Source organism: Heterodontus francisci, chromosome 4 (assembly GCF_036365525.1).
Source record: "Heterodontus francisci isolate sHetFra1 chromosome 4, sHetFra1.hap1, whole genome shotgun sequence".
Taxonomy (NCBI): Eukaryota; Metazoa; Chordata; class Chondrichthyes; order Heterodontiformes; family Heterodontidae; genus Heterodontus; species Heterodontus francisci.
The window spans coordinates 187,821,887-187,839,334 of NC_090374.1; the positions used below are offsets into that span (position 1 = coordinate 187,821,887).

Here is a 17,448-nt window from a genome sequence, read left to right on the forward strand (position 1 = left end):
TAGGTTGGAATTGTAATTGTGTTTAGGGCATCAATGATATCACCAGACCCTGAGCTGCAGATTAAAAGAATGACCCTGCTATTTTCAAGTGGGTGCCTTTTCAAGCTGCTCAGAAGAGTGGGTTAAAATTGGAGATGATGGGATCCAGGCAGGACATTGGCAGGTAAAATTACCCAGCAATTTTAACTGTCTACCTGCCTGGGCAAGGTTAAAATCTACCCCAACATTGTGACATTGTAAGGGTATTTCTCCCATCCTAGTTACTAACAATTGTCCTTTGCAGTGCCAGTACTCAGGTCAGATTATATTGTCAAGAAACTCCACCCCCCTCCACCTGGCATGCAAAGTATCCAATGCCATTTCTATGCTTTTGGCGGGGAAGCACAATCTACTGGACAAGCAATGATATGGCCATCAGAAATTGAACTAGAATATGTCAAATTGATTCATCTCCAAACTTTCTTGTGGTTCAAGTACTTGCTGTCACCCAGCTTTGATTTTATTTTTATTTTTATTTAGAGATACAGCACTGAAACAGGCCCTTTGGCCCACCGAGTCTGTACCGACCAAGAACCACCCATTTATACTAACCCTACAGTAATCCCATATTCCCTACCACCTACCTACACTAGGGGCAATTTACAATGGCCAATTTACCTATCACCTGCAAGTCTTTGGTGGTGGAAGGAAACCGGAGCACCCGGCGAAAACCCACGCGGTCACAGGGAGAACTTGCAAACTCCGCACAGGCAGTACCCAGAATTGAACCCGGGTCCCTGGAGCTGTGAGGCTGCGCTGTTAACCACTGCATTACTGTGCTACCCCACAGTTATCAGAAACTCACCAATAGAGGGAAGGTAAAGATTCAAATCTGCAACCTACCATTCTGATGCACAACACAAAATCCCACCTTTCTGCTATCGACTATATGATATGCATAGACTAAAGTGGCTGTATCCACATTAGTGCTTTTGAAATCTTACTTCATCTCTGTTTCCTTCTGGTATTCCAGCATCTTTAGCCTTTGGACGTGTGGCAGCAAGGACCTGCTCAAGCTCATCTTTCTCAAACAGATTTGGAACCTCTCCTGAGTTGAGGATGTTATTGATGTCTTCCAGAAACTCTTCCACCACTATCTGTTAGGAAACAATAACATGTAAGCACAAACTCGTGTGTTGGCAATTATACCAACCAGACAGTTATACCAACCAGACAATCATAGACAGGAAATACACTTAACAACTGGCACAGTACAAATTATTCTCGATAACTATGCTCATGGTTTTTCAGTCTTGGGTCTGTCACATGCAAAACAATATACTAGTGCTCATTGGCACTGGCCATGTCTCAGTTGTGATAATATTACATTCATGGGAGATGTACAAATAATAGAGATATGGAAAATACGATGGTCTAGAAATTCAGCCATCCAGCACCCAGTTTTTGGTTGCTGAACAGTTTCCTAAGCTTCCAATATGGTGGTGGTGGGGGGGGAAGGCAGGAAGATTTCTGGCCAGAGTGCACCACCCACCATATCAGAAAAGGTATATGCATCCATGGCAGGAGCGCATGTGGGCATCATTTTAACCATAGCTGGAGGCCAGATGATTCTTGCTCAGAAAAGTCTAGAAGGACCGGTCCTAAAAAATGTGCAAGGTTACGTTATGGTTTGAGCTGGGTGTGCAAGACCCCTGGGAGTGGCAGAAAAAGCATCCCTCCAAGATCCTTTTGTTATTTTTAGGCTGCCAAGAATGGTTGGGAAGGCTGATATAAATTAAGCAATTAGAAACCGTAAGCTGAGGAGAAACAATTTGAATAATGCTTATGCCCTCTGAGAAAATAAAATGTATTGTGACACTTTTTGTACTGTTTTACTTTGTTTAGAGCACATGGAGCATCTACTGCCATTCACCTTGAACCCCTAGATGTACACCTTTGGAATAAATCTATCCTCAGGTTCTTTCCTGGTACCAGTGAGAACATCAGTCAGTGTGCAACAGATCAGTGCACAAAATGAGTGACTGATGCCTTATTTGCTGCAGCATGAAACATCATTTTCCCCTTGGACACTGGGAAACTAGAGGACCAAGCCCAAGGTTTGCTATCAATTAATAGGATTCCAAAAGTCCAGGCTGCCAATGCTGTGCTGCAGATGTCTTTGGAACAGCCAATCATTTCAAGACTGCATGCTTTCAGTACATGAATAGCCTACACAGACAGATTGTGGAAGTTGCTAGGCATATTCCAATGACCTCTTGTGCTCTGAAAGCATCAGGATCCCTGAGCTCAGCAAATGTGAATGGAGGTGAGCTCATACTCCAGCAATATTCTATAGTGAACTTGCTATTAAAGTATATAAGGTAGAAATGCCAGGGTGAGACACAAGCATTTCATGCTAAATTATACAATCACAAACTTTCCTAGCCCCATTCCAACATAAGAAGGGAAGTTTTAACGTGGGTGAGTTGGTTGGATTGGGTATGGGTAGGTGTTAAATGGACAAAAAATTAAAGTGCGTCGGTCAACTGGTTCTAACCAGCTGACTTCTGGCTTTTACTCAGGCAGGATAGGGGACGGAATCACCAGAATCAGGAATTGGACCTAACTGGTCCTGCAGCCTCCTTCAGAGCGTTCTTGCCCAGCTTGACAAGCCAAGCTTGTCAATCAGGGAACCTGTCATTGATGTAAGGTGCACACAATAGAGTTAAAATACCAAAGCATGCGGGGAAACCCAGAAGTCCGCATGCTACTAGAATCCCCTATTCCTGGCATGCCAAAACGTTAACATTCTCCCAGAGCATCTGCATTCCTCCACTAGACCAATATTATTGACAAACATTGTTAGTAACAAACTGTGAAATATTTAGGTTTCACTGTTAAAAACATTATGTTGATAAATTGAGAGAAATATATATTTTTTTAAAAAAGCAAAAATTTGCTATTTACAGAGTGACATCTAACCCCTCTAATGTCTTCTCTAACCAGCACAGCTTTTCCATTGATGGACGTTATGAACATGGTTAAGGACAGAGACTTTCACCAGTTGACAGAAACAAATTTATGGATTTTTCAAAGTACCTGTGTGTCAGTGAAGAGAAAGACAGTATCTTTGTCCTCAACTCCAGCCAATGTATAAAGTATTCTCAGGTCCTCATGGAACGACTCATAGTTGTAACCACGGCTGAGTTCAATTTGAAAGCATTTGTAGTTACATATGTGAGCAGCCAGTCGTGTGAGGGACTGTTTTCCCGTACCTCCAACACCCACAAGAAGCGCATTTCCTCGTTCTTGGCGAATCATGCGGGCAATTCTGTAAGATCATTGTTGAATCATCTTAGATGGCATCTTTGTTTTCAACCACTAACTTATTCACAATATCATGCTGATATCACACCTGTAGTAAGTTGCTTCCACAACCTCCAATCCTTGATATAGCATGTGTGGCTTTCCATTATAATGCATTCTTATGCCCAGTCTTTAATTTTTCCAGATGTCTGTGTGTGTTAATCCTTAAGAACCATTTCAAAGTTGGCATGCATGAACACATATTTACAATATTCTAACTTTAAGGTAGTCCTCTTGTTTGAGGAGTATTTTCTTCAGTATGTCCCAATATGCAATGTAGCATCCCATGGCAAATGTGCATATGAAGAAAACCAGAGTTAAAAGAGAGACCCCTGATTTCCTCTGTTCCTGGCCACAACCCCTGATCTTCCCTGCTCCCAGATCTCACTACCCAATCTTCAGTCCTGTGATTCACAGATCCACAATCCCAAGACCCTTAGCTGGGGGAGGTGGTGGTGTAGTGGTAAAGTCACTAGTCTAGTAATTCAGCATCCAGGGTAATGCTCTGGGGACATGAATTCAAATCCCACCATGGCAAATTTGAATTCAATTATACAAACAAGGAGCAGAAGTAGGCCATTTGGCCCCTCTGGCTTGCTCTGCCATTCAAGAAGATCATGACTGATCTGTTTGTGTCTTGAATTCCACACTCCCATCTACCCCTGATAACCTTTGATTCTTTTGCCAAATAAGAATCTATCTACCTCTGCCTTAAAATTGTTCAATGACCCCACCTCCACCACCTCCTGAGGCAGAGAGTTACAAAGTCGCACAACTCTCAGAGAAAAAATTCTCATCTCTGTCCTAGAAGGGCGGCCACTAATTTTAAAACAGTACCCCCGAGTTCTGGACTCACCCACAAGAGAAAACATCCTTTCCATATCCACCTTGTCAAGACTGTTCAGGATCAGAATTAATAAATCAGGAATTAAAAAGCTAATCTAACGATGACCATAAAACCATTGTTGATTGTTGTTACGACCCATCTGGTTCACTAATGTCCTTTAGGGAAGGAAATCCTTACCTGGTCTGGCCTACATGTGACTCCAGACTCACAACAATGTGGTTGACTCATAAAATGCCCTCTGAAATGGCCTAGCAAGCCACTCAATTCAAGGGAAAATTAGGGATGGGCAATAAATGCTGACCTAGCAACAACACCCACATCCCACAAAACGAATTAAAAACCATTTCTGGTCTCACAATCCTTGATCTGCTTCCCCCATATGGCCAAAATAAGTATCCCCAAACTTCAGGGCCTTGGTATTTTGTGTAAATTACCAATAATTATCCATCAGTAAGCCATTGTCTTCTTTTGAACCAATTGAGATAGCACTTACACACTAAATAAATGCCACCTTAGTCTGATTTAAATCATTAATTCTTCCTAAGCTGCAAAACTTAATGTTGCAGAATTGTCAATAACACAGAGCAGTAGTGATCTAATTGAATGATGGGGGGTGCCAGCAGAGGCAGTAATTGGGAGGGTCCTTTAAAGTGGGTTCCTCCCAGCCGGATAGTCAGATAAGTTATTTACCTTCTTTGTTCCAGCAATCCACATAGCTGAGTGCTGCGCATAATAAGGCGACCAATACTGAAGTGAGGATTTCAAGCATGCATTAGGCCCCTTATTTGTATTTACAAAGAGTCCAGTGCCCACTTAGGTGTCCAGGCAGAACCTGGGAAAAGGGCGCTGTGTGATGCAATTTCTAGGCTGAAATAGCTTAACTGCACACAATGGGCTGAATTTTGTCAGGGCAACGGGAGCCCAAATAATGAGCTCAAAAGCCAGGTGTAACACCTCCTCGGCTATTTCCGAGATCCCCAGCCACAATAATTAATTGTCAAATGGGTTCCCATCTCTTTAAGGGATGAGAGCCCGCCTCCAAGAGCTCTTGGCCAATCGGAGGGCCAGCAGCTCTTCAGTCTCAGCAGTGCCACCTGGAGCTGTGGCCACAGCTAGGACTGCACCCAGAAGAGAGGACACAGCAACGGACACTGCACTCGCAACAAGTGTGCCGCAGCGATCAGTGCTGGGGCCTCAACTTTTTACAATTTATATAAATGACTTGAATGAAGGCACTGAAGGTATGATTGCTAAATTTGCAGATGACACAAAGATAGGTAGGAAAGTAAGTTATGAAGAGGACATGAGGAGGCTACAAAGGGATATAGATAGGTTAAGTGAGTGGGCAAAGATCTGGGAAATGGAGTATAATGTGGGAAAATGTGAAATTGTCGATTTTGACTGGACGAATAAAAAAGAAGCATATTATCTAAATGGTGAGAGATTGCAGAGCTCAGATGACACAGAAATTCACTCAACAGAACTGAATAGCTTTGGCCTTATTCTTTAATTCTCACCTAACAGATTGAAGCTGCGAAATTCAATAAAGCCTGATAATGGGCACAGAAATCACAATGCGTGATTAACCTGTACTTGTTGCTTCCAATGAAGGTAACACACCCTGATCATTTATATTACTGCATTGTGCAGCCATCTCTATGCGCTTTGTTGAGTGGCTATCCACCTGAACTGGGTAGGGGTGTAAAATTGTGAGAGGCTAGCATGAGTTCAAGCTTGACGGCACTACTTAAAACCAACCTGCACCTCTTAAATGGGAGATGAATTTTGATTGGAACAGCAGTGAAAGTGGCTCGGGAAGAGTGTTTGATCTGCAAGAAAAGTGAGAATGGCTTAACAGGGGACAGAGTGGGCTCCTAGGTTACCAACACAGCACTGGAGGACTTGCTGCAGGAGGAAAGCAGGAACAGAAAGGCCCTCTATCCACAGGTGACCAGGAAGCCCTCCAGAGACAGATAGTGTGAAGGCAGTGTGAATAGATAGCCATCATGGTCAATGCCAGCTATAGCCCCGAGGAGCTGTTGCAAGAAGTTCAATGATCTTGTACAAGTGGTCAGTGAATGCAATTTCAAATACCATATCGCAGCATCTGCACTACTAACCTCAAACTCTGTTCAATGCACACGCCTTCATCACTTATCTACCAAAATTTCTATCAATCACGTCTCGTACCTCACATTCATAGCTTCACGTGACCCTCATACATTTAACACTGTTGCAAGCTTCACATCCACATCTCACATCTTGCACACACTTCAACCATGACAGCCACATTACCCCACACTCACTGACAAACCTCCCCCCCTCTCTTGCAGGACAAGGTGGCGCACAACTACAAGCAGCAGGAATTAACCAACGAGGGACAGAAACAGCTGCATGTCCTTACCCCCAGATGGTGCTGACGTCATTGGAGCAGCCATGACTGAGGCCATGGCTAGTGGCGGAGTTAAAATCATCAAAGATGACACTATGCTCATACATAATCATCCTTCTCATATCTCACTTCCCCCTCATCCCACAATCTCTTCTGATATACAGATAAGCATGCACCTCTTGTAACCACCCGCTCTTCCCCTCACTGCAATACTATCTTTGTGCCTTTCTCCTGTCAGATACCCAAGAACTGTTGTTAATTGCTCTCTGCACAATAGCGGAAGCCCACTATCCTGGCAAAGCCACTTGCTCAGTCTGCCTGCTTCTCTCTGGAAAGGGAAAATGCAATGTACTTCCCTTTCTTTTAGTTCCAACCTGGAAGGAGCCCAACATGAAGTAGTTCAAGGCCATGGTCATCTGTACAGCCAGGTGTCAGATCCCTACTAGCACCTCCTTAGTGAAAAGGAGACATCGTACACACTGTTCCTTGCTGAGGTTGAGATAGGAGAATTGCTCCCTGGATGGATATAGCCTCCTGCTCCTCTCTTCCTCCCTCTTCGAGTAGCTTGTCCTCACTGTGTCACCTCTGCTCCATCTCCCTGTCATGCTGCATGCCAAGGGAGGTAGAAACTGCAATACCTATGACTGGGAGCACAAGGTGTGAGCAGAACCCTTGAAGTCAGAACCAAAGCCTTCACCATGCCACATCACTGCCTGTAGACTTCACCAACTTTAAGTAACATACAAATCTCTAAACATTTCTCCTAACTCAGAACAGCCAGTAGAAATCAGTCAGCAACTAATCTGAAAAGATGATCCCTTTAAATTGTGCCATTGGCAGGCGGGGGGGTGGTGGGGGTGGGTCCTTCCTGCTGCTGAACGCATGTTAAGAGAGGGGATTAGCTGGAGTGTTAAGGTTAAAAATGTCACTGCTAGAGTCAACTCACTGTTACACACTGACTGATATCACAATCTTATTCTGCAGATGCCCCCACGCCAACACTCTCAACAAAATGGTATCCCTTGTGGTCAGCACTAAAAGTGTGCATGCTTGGTGTGAATGCCATCTTGGACCCGTGATGGCACCCGTAACGCCAAAAATACAGGTGCTACACAAGCAAACTTTGCAGCCTCTGTCTTTGAATCCTCAAGGACATCATCTCTTTCTAGTGTTGTGAGTCTCTTTGATCAATCCTGTCATCTTTCGCTATCTTTCCTGAATACATTGTACTCAGGAAAATTAAATTTTCATTCCTTCTTTTGTTTGAGCCAGGTCTCCATTATTGCTAGGATATCATAATCCCATGTGGCTACTTGAGCCTGCAGCTCACCTACCTTATTTACCATGTTCCAGGCATTTACACACTTGCACCCGGATTGTCCCCCATCTGATCTCTCCTATTTCAGAAAACTCTTTATTCTAATGCTGTCATTCTCTCTCAGCCCTCTGTGCACTGTGTATCTCCTCTCCAATGCTCCATCCTGGTGGTCCTATTAAACTAAAAACATACTGAGCTAGAAAACAATCTTGATTCATTCTAAGAAGCCTTCTCCGATTGACCACGTGTTACTAAGAAATACTAAGGGAATCACGGGATATGGGGCTAGGGCGGGAACATGGATTTGAGACAGAAGATGAGCCACGATGTTACTGAATGGCAGGGAAGGCTTGAGGGGCCATATGGCCTAGTCTTCTTTAGCCTCCTTGTCTCGAGAGACAATGGGTAAGCGCCTGGAGGTGGTCAGTGGTGTGTGGAGCAGCGCCTGGAGTGGCTAGAAAGGCCAATTCTAGAGTGACAGGCTCTTCCACAGGTGCTGCAGAAAAATTTGTTTGTCGGGGCTGTTACACAGTTGGCTCTCTCCTTGCGCCTCTGTCTTTTTTCCTGCCAACTGCTAAGTCTCTTCGACTCGCCACACTTTAGCCTCGCCTTTATGGCTGCCCGCCAGCTCTGGCGAATGCTGGTAACTGACTCCCACAACTTGTGATCAATGTCACAGGACTTCATGTCGCGTTTACAGACGTCTTTAAAGCGGAGACATGGACGGCCGGTGGGTCTGATACCAGTGGCGAGCTCGCTGTACAATGTGTCTTTGGGGATCCTGCCATCTTCCATGCGGCTCACATGGTCAAGCCATCTCAAGTGCCGCTGACTCAGTAGTGTGTATAAGCTGGGGATGTTGGCCGCCTCAAGGACTTCTGTGTTGGAGATACGATCCTGCCACCTGATGCCAAGTATTCTCCGGAAGCAGCAAAGATGGAATGAATTGAGATGTCGCTCTTGGCTGACATACGTTGTCCAGGCCTCGCTGCCATAGAGCAAGGTACTGAGGACACAGGCTTGATACACTCGGACTTTTGTGTTCCGTGTCAGTGCGCCATTTTCCCACACTCTCTTGGCCAGTCTGGACATAGCAGTAGAAGCCTTTCCCATGCGCTTGTTGATTTCTGCATCTAGAGACAGGTTACTGGTGATAGTTGAGCCTAGGTAGGTGAACTCTTGAACCACTTCCAGAGCATGGTCGCCAATATTGATGGATGGAGCATTTCTGGCATCCTGCCCCATGATGTTCGTTTTCTTGAGGCTGATGGTTAGGCCAAATTCATTGCAGGCAGCCACAAACCTGTCGATGAGACTCTGCAGGCACTCTTCAGTGTGAGATGTTAAAGCAGCATCGTCAGCAAAGAGGAGTTCCCTGATGAGGACTTTCCGTACTTTGGACTTCGCTCTTAGACGGGCAAGGTTGAACAACCTACCGCCTGATCTTATGTGGAGGAAAATTCCTTCTTCAGAGGACTTGAACGCATGTGAAAGCAGCAGGGAGAAGAAAATCCCAAAAAGTGTGGGTGCGAGAACACAGCCCTGTTTCACACCACTCAGGATAGGAAAGGGGTCTGATCAGGAGCCACCATGTTGAATTGTGCCTTTTATATTGTCATGGAATGAGGTGATGATACTTAGTAGCTTCGGTGGACATCCAATCTTTTCTAGTAGTGTGAAGAGACCACGTCTGCTGACGAGGTCAAAGGCTTTGGTGAGATCAATGAAAGCAATGTAGAGTCCTGCTCCTATTTCCTACGTTACTATGTTCTTATTACTTTAATTTCAGCCTGTCTTGAGTTTGTTAAATTCACCCAATATTATTTTGCTACACCTGGCCAACCAGTATCTGGCAGGATTCATGGGATAGCCCAGGATGCCTCCAGTGCACCTACAACCTGCTGTTGGGACACGAGAAGCAGGCAGAGGAAGCATTTACCCCCAGCTGTACTGGAATTTGCTGCTAAAGTGTTAATGGAGTGGCAACCCTGTCGCAGATTCTATTCAATCCAGATTTCAGTACCTCTGTCTGTTCTATCCCTGAATTCTGCTCGTGGTAGGTGGAACTTATACATGGTGTGTATGTTTATTTATATATAAAAGAAAGAAGTATTCAATACTAAATAAAAGACGGCACCTAGAAACATGCTCAACAGCATCTTGAAAGAAAACCAGTCTCATCTCTTTGGAACTTGTCATATTATAGTCATCCATGTAGTCCCGCAGAGTAGATTTTACTTTCACATAATTCTGCAGATCTTCATAAAGCCGGTCTGCTTTCTCTGCTCCAATCTGTAAAGAGTAATTGTGACCTTTATTGATTCAATTATGCATTTACAGAATAACAAATTCCCTGGAGTGATTATACATGGTATTAGGGCTTTATTGACTTAATTACATGCATAATAATGGGAATGTATCAGTAACTACATGGACACCAGACAGCTGGAAGTGACTAGAACAATGAATACCTGGAAGAAGGGGACAGACAATAAAAAAAACCTAGCAGCGACATTACTAAAGACTAGCCAGAAATGTTTCCAAGTTATTAATGAAATCAATTATCTCAAAGGACATATCAACTACATGAGATAAGCTGTCTTTTGAATCCTAAGAATAGATCATAGCCTTGATATTGCTCCTTGCTGTTACCTCATGATTGAACTATAAATTATTTGTTTTTATTATTCATAGGATTTCTGCTCAGTTGCTGTAAAATTTTGCACCACCATCTGTCAACGTGATCAACATCTTTTATGTATAACAATCACAAAAGAAAATTAAGTATGTCAAAATTTATGCTCGTTTATTAAGAAATAAAATATTTGGATAACATAGAAAAGTTTTAAGCACAGTATATAGTTGTCTATATGATTAATAATTATCCCAATATAGACCAGAGTGGTTACAGTGCAAAGGGCAAAGAGGGGGAGAAATTCACGTGTACAAGAAAAGTTTCTTCAACCCAAAGAAGGAAGCAGTGCTGGATCCAGTTCTGGGGAATGAAATGGGGCAAATGGAGCGTATTTCTGAGGAAGAGCTTTTGGGGAACAGTGATCATAATATCATTAGTTTTAGAATACATAGGATAAAAATAAATAAAGAGGAGTTACTTAAAGGGGTAGCAGTTCTCAAAGTAGAAAGTCACCCGGTCCGGATGCGATGCACCCAAGGTTACTGAGTGAAGTAACAGCAGAAAGTGCAGAGGCTCTGGCCGTAATCTTCCAATCCTCCTTGGATTTGGGGTTCACACTAGAGGACTGGTGAATTGCAAATGTTACACCCCTGTTTAAAAAAGGGGAGAGGGATAAACCCGGAAACTACAGGCTGGTCAGCCCAATGTCAGCGGTGGGCAAACTTTTAAAGGGAATAACCCTGGGCAAAATTAATTGGCATTTGGAAAAGTATGAGCTAAAAGATGAAAGTCAGCATGGATTTGTTAAAAGCAAATCGTGTATGACTAATGTGATCGAATGCTTTGATGTAGTAACAGAGAGAGCACAAGAGGGAAGTGTAGTTGATGTTGTGTTTATGGCCTTTGAAAATAAATTTGACAAAGTACCAGATAACAGACTTGTTTGAAAAATTAAAGCCCATAGGATTAAAGGTGCAATGGCAGCATGGATACAAAATTGGCTAAAGGGACAGAAAGCAGAGAGTGAAAAAATAATGGGTTCTTGTCAGAAAGGTATGTCGATAATCATGGGGCATTTGAAACTACATACAGATTGGAAAAATCAGATGGGCAAAGGTAGCCCAAATGAGGAGTTCATAGAATGTTTTCGGGATAGTTTCTTAGAACAGCACATTCTGGAGTCAACCAAGAGCAGGCTACACTAGACATGGTATTGTGCAACGTGATAGAATTAATTAATGACCTGATAGCAAAGGTGCCCCTAGACAGCAGCGATCATAATATGATTAAACTTTACATTCAGTTTGAGGGAGAGAAGACTGGGTCTAAAACTAGTATTTTAAACTTAAGTAAGGGAAATTATGACGGCATGAAAGCAGAGCTAGCAAAAGTGAACTGGCAAAGTAGGTTAAAGGATATGTCAATAGAGATGCAGTGGAAGACATTTAAGGGATATTTCAGAAAACACCTAATAGATGCATTCCAGTGAGAAAGAAAAATTCCAAGGGGAGGACCCATCATCTGTGGTTAACTAAAAAAGTTAAAGATAGTATCAAACTTAAAGAAAAAGCATATAATTGCACAAAGATGGATGGCAGGTCAGAAGCTTGGACAGAATATAAAAAGCAGCAAAGAACGACTAAAAGATTAATAAGGAGGGAAAATTGGAGTACGAAAGAAAGCTGGTGAGAAATATAAAGACTGATAGCAAGAGCTTCTATAGATATTTTAAAAAGAAAAGTTAACAAAGTTGATCCTATAGAAAGTGTGTCTGGGGAATTAATAAGGGAAAATAAGGAGACGGCAGATGAATTGAACAGGTATTTTGCATCGGTCTTCACCACAGAGGATACAAGTAACATCCAAGAAATAGCTGTAAATAAGGAAATGGAATGGAGGGAGGAACTCAAGAAAATTGCAATCACCAGGGAAGTGGTACTGAACAAATTGTTGGAGCTGCAGGCCGGCAAGTTCCCGGGTCCTGATGGACTTCATCCAAGGATCTTAAAAGAAGTGGCTAGTGAGATAGTTGATGCCTTGGCTTTTATTTTCCAAAATGTCCTAGATTCAGGGAAGGTTCCAGTAGATTGGAAAATAGCCAATGTAACTCCTTTATTCAAAAAAGGAGGGAAACAGAAAGCAGGAAACTACAGGCCAGTTAGCTTAGCCTCTGTCATAGGGAAAGTGTTAGAAGCTATTATTAAAGACGTTATAGCAGGGCATTTAGAAAAATTCAAGGTTACCAGGCAGAGTCAACATGGTTTTGTGAAAGGGAAATCATGTTTAACCAATTTATTGGAGTTCTTTGAAAAAGTAACATGTGCTGTGGATAAAGGGGATGTATTGTACGTAAATTTCCAGAAAGCATTCGATAATGTGCCATATCAAAGCTTAGTGCGGAAAATAAAAGTTCATGGTGTAGGAGGTAACATCTCGACATGGACAGAAGATTGACTAGCTAAAAGGAAACAGAGAGTAGGCATAAATGAGTCATTTTCTGGTTGGCAAGATGTAACGGGTTGTGTGCCACAGGGATCAGTGCTGGGGCCTCAACCTTTTACAATTTATATAAATGACTTGGATGAAGGGACCGAAGGTATGGTTGCTAAATTTGCTGATGGCACAAAGATAGGTAGGAAAGTAAGATGTGAAGAGGACTTGAGGAGGCTACAAAGGAATAGAGATAGGTTAGGTGAGTGGGCAAAGACCTTGTAAATGGAGTATAATGTGGGAAAATGTGAAATTGTTCATTTTGACAGGAAGAATAAAAAAGAAGCATATTATCTAAATGGTGAGAGATTGCAGAGCTCTGAGATGCAGAGGGATCTGGTGTCCTAGTGCATGAGTCGCAAAAGGTTAGTATGCAGGTACAGCAAATAATTAGGAAAGCTCATAGAATGTTATTATTTATTGTGAGGGAAATTGAAAACAAAAATAGGGAGGTTATGCTTCAGCTTTACAGGGCATTGGTGGGACCACATCTGGAGTATTGTGTATACTATTGGTCTCCTTATTTAAAGAAGAATGTAAATTCGTTGGAAGCAGTTCAGAGAAGGTTTACTAGACTAATACCTAGAATGGGCAGGTTGTCTTATGAGGAAAGGTTGGACAGGCTAAGCTTGTATCTGCTGGAGTTTATAAGAGTAAGAGATGACTTGATTGATACATGTAGGATTCTGAAGAGTCTTGACAGGGTGGATGTGGAAAGGATATTTCCTCTTGTGGGAGAATCCAGAACTAGGGGTCACTGTTTAAAAATAAGAGGTCACCCATTTAAGACAGAGATGACGAGAAATGTTTTCTCTTAGAGGGTTGTAAGTCTTTGGAATTCTCTTCCTCAAAAGGTGGTGGAAGCAGAGTCTTTGAATATTTCTAAGGCAGAAGTAGATTCTTGATAAGCAAGGGGATGAAAGGTTATTGGGGGTAGGCAGGAATGTGGAGTTGAGGTTACAATCAGATTGGCCATGATCTTATTGAATGGCGGAGCAGGCTTGAGGGGCTGAGTGGCCTACTCCTGCTCCTAATTTGTATGAGTAGTGGTGAACAGTTGTTTTCAGAATGAAGGGAAGAATACAGTCATGTTCCCCAGGGATTGCTATTAAGATCACTGTTCTTCCTAAAACATATTAATAATGATCTGGACTGAGGTATGCAGGGCATAATTTCAAGGTTTGCAGGTGATATCTGAGTCTTGACAAGGTGGATGTGGGAAGGATGGGCTGGATTTTAACAGCCCGCCCTCCCAATCCACTTGGAGACCGCCAGGCTTTACCTGACAGCATCTTCCAGTGGCAGAGTCGCTCCCCCTCCAGCAAAATTGAGGGGGATGCAGGAAGAGGCCCTTAAGTGGCCTTTTAAGGGCCTCAATTGGCCTGGGGCAGGAAGGCCTCCTCAGCCTTCCCCGTCCTGGGCAAAATGGCAGGGGACCTGGCCTACCTCGGGAACAGCCCTTTCCCTCCCCCAAGGGCAGAATAAAGTTCTGTCCATAGATTGGTAAAATGAGCTGACACATGGCAGACAAAATAAAATGCGGAGAAGTGTGAAGTAATACATTTTGGTAGGAAGAACGAAGCTAGGCAATATTAACTAAATGGTACAATTTTAAAGAGACGCAGGCACAGGGAGACCTGGAGGGTGTATATACACAAATCTCTGAAGGTGGCAGGACAAGTTGAGAAGGTTGTTAGAAAAGCATATGGGATCCTTGGCTTTATTAATGTTAAACCTTTAAAAACACTAGTTAGGGTTCAACTGGAGTATTTTGAATTGTTTTAAATTCTGGGCACCACACTTGAGAAATGATGTCAAGGCCTTGTAGCGGGTGCAGAAGAGTGTTACTCGAATGGATCAGGGATGAGGAACTTCAGTCATGTGGAGAGACAGGAGAAGCTGAGGTTGTTCTTCTTGAAGAGGAGAAGGTTAAGAGATTTGATATAAAAAAAAATGCCGCAAATACTCAGCAGGTCTGGCAGTATCTGTGGAGACAGAAGCAGAGTTAACGTTTCAGGTCAGTGACCCTTCATCAGTACTGGCAAATGTTAGAAATTTAATAGACTTTTAGCAAATAAAGCAGGGGTGGGGTAAGAGCTAACAAAAGGGAAGGTGTTGACAGGACAGAGGGCCACAGAGAATAACTGACTAGAAGGTCATGGAGCAAAGACAAACGGTATGTTAATGGTGTGCTGAAAGACAAAGCGCTAATACAGAGAGGGTGTTAATTGACAGAAAAATGAACAGCCCTGGCCCAAAGCACAAACACGAAAAAAACGGTGGGTAGGCACATGGTAAAAAAAATGAATGATGAAACAAACTAAAATAAAATAAACGAGTAAAAAAGAAAAAAATAACTAAAAATAAAAAGCTGGGCCCATCATGCTCTGAAATTATTGAACTCAATGTTCAGTCCAGCAGGCTGTAGTGTGCCTAATCAGTAAATGAGGTGCTGTTCCTCAAGCTTGCGTTGATATTTATTGGAACACTGCAGCAAGCCCTGGACAGATATGTGGGTATGAGAGCAGGGGGGTGTGTTGAAATGGCAAGCAACTGGAAGCTCAGGGTCATGCTTTCGGACTGAGCGGAGATGTTCCGCAAAGTGGTCACCCAATTTGCGTTTGGTCTCCCCAGTGTAGAGAAGACCACATTGTGAGCAGCGAGTACACTATACTAAATTGAAAGAAGTACAAGTAAATCACTGCTTTACCTGAAAGGATAGTGAGGAGAGAGGAGGTGAATGGGCAGGTATTAAATGGTATTAAGGAGGTTTTAAATGATTACTTTTCATCTGTGTTCACTATGGAGAAGGACGATGTAGGTGTAGAGATCAGGGAGGAGGACTGTGATATATGTGAACAAATTAGCATTGAAAGGGAGGAAGTATTAGCTACTTTAGCGGGCTTAAAAGTGGATAAATCTCCAGGCCCAGATGAGCTGTATCCCAGGCTGTTATGTGAGGCAAGGGAGGAGATAGTAGGGGCTCTGACACAGGAGAGCTGCCAGAGGACTGGAGGACAGCGAATGTGGTACCATTATTCAAGAAGGGTAGCAGGGATAAACCAGGTAATTACAGGCTGGTTAGTCTAACATCAGTGGTAGGGAAACTATTGGAAAAAAATCTGAGGGACTGGATTAATTTCCACTTGGAGAGGCAGGGATTAATCAGGGATAGTCAGCATGGCTTTGTCAGGGGGAGATCATGTCTGACTAACTTGATTGAATTTTTCGAGGAGGTGACTAGATGTGTAGATGAGGGTAAAGCAGTTGATGTATTCTACATGGACTTCATAAGGCTTTTAGTAAGGTCACGCATAGGAGATTGGTTAAGAAGGTAAGAGTCCATGGGATCCAGGGCAATTTGGCAAATTGGATCCAAAATTGGCTTAGTGGCAAGAGGCAAAGGGTGATGGTTGAGAGTTGTTTTTGCAAGTGGAAGCCTGTGACCAGTGGTGTACCGCAGGGATTGGTGCTGGGACCCTTGCTGTTTGCAGTGTACATGAATGATTTAGACGTGAATATAAGAATTGGTGGAGTCGTAAATAGTGAGGAGGAAAGCCTTAGATTACAGGATGACATCGATGGGCTGGTAAGATGGACGGAGCAGTGGCAAATGGGGTTTAATCCTGAGAAGTGAGGTGATGCATTTTGGTAGGACTAACAAGGCAAGGGAATATACAATGGATGGTAGGACCTTACGAAGTACAGAGAGTCAGAGGGACCTTGGTGTACTTGTCCACTGAAGGCAGAAGCACAGGTAGATAAGGTGGTTAGGAAGGCATATGGGATACTTGCCTTTATTAGCCGAGGAATAGAATATAAGAGCAGGGAGGTTAGGATGGAGCTATATAAAATGCTAGTTAGGCCACAGCTGGAGTACTGTGTACAGTTCTGGGCCCCACATTATAGGAAGGATGTGATTGCACTGGAGAAGGTGCAGAGGAGATTCACCAGGATGTTGTCTGGGCTGGAGCATTTCAGCTATGAAGAGAGACTGGATAAGATAGGGTTGTTTTCCTTAGAGCAGAGAAGGCTGAGGGGGGACCTGATTGAGGTATACAAAATTATGAGGGGCACTGATAGGATAGATAGGAAGAAACTTTTTCCCTTAGTGGAGGGGTCAATAACCGGGGGGGGCATAGATTTAAGGTAAGGGGCAGGAGGTTTAGAGGGGATTTGAGGAAAAAAAAATTTCACCCAGAGGGTGGTTGGAATCTGGATCACACTGCCTGAAGGGGTGCTAGAGGTAGGAACCCTCACAACATTTAAGAAGTATTTAGATGAGTACTTGAAAAGCCATAGCATACAAGGCTATGGACCAAATGCTGGAAAATGGGATTAGAATAGATTGATGCTTGATGGCCGGCACAGACACGATGGGCTGAAGGGCCAGTTTCTGTGCTGTATAATTCTATGACTCT

The 17,448-nt window shown here is 43.2% G+C and overlaps 1 protein-coding gene across 3 annotated transcripts in view; it reads right to left on the reverse strand.

Annotated features, from left to right (window-relative positions):
* Window positions 1-17,448, reverse strand: part of dnah6 (dynein, axonemal, heavy chain 6) — a 554,194-nt gene that overhangs the window by 255,784 nt on the left and 280,962 nt on the right. For all 3 annotated transcript variants that reach the window (XM_068030693.1, XM_068030691.1, XM_068030692.1), the window contains 3 exons: window positions 10,040-10,194; window positions 3,079-3,310; window positions 984-1,136 (listed from right to left, as the gene is read on the reverse strand). In XM_068030693.1, coding sequence (XP_067886794.1) covers window positions 984-1,136; window positions 3,079-3,310; window positions 10,040-10,194 — 540 coding nt within the window. The remainder of the gene's footprint in view (window positions 1-983; window positions 1,137-3,078; window positions 3,311-10,039; window positions 10,195-17,448) is intronic.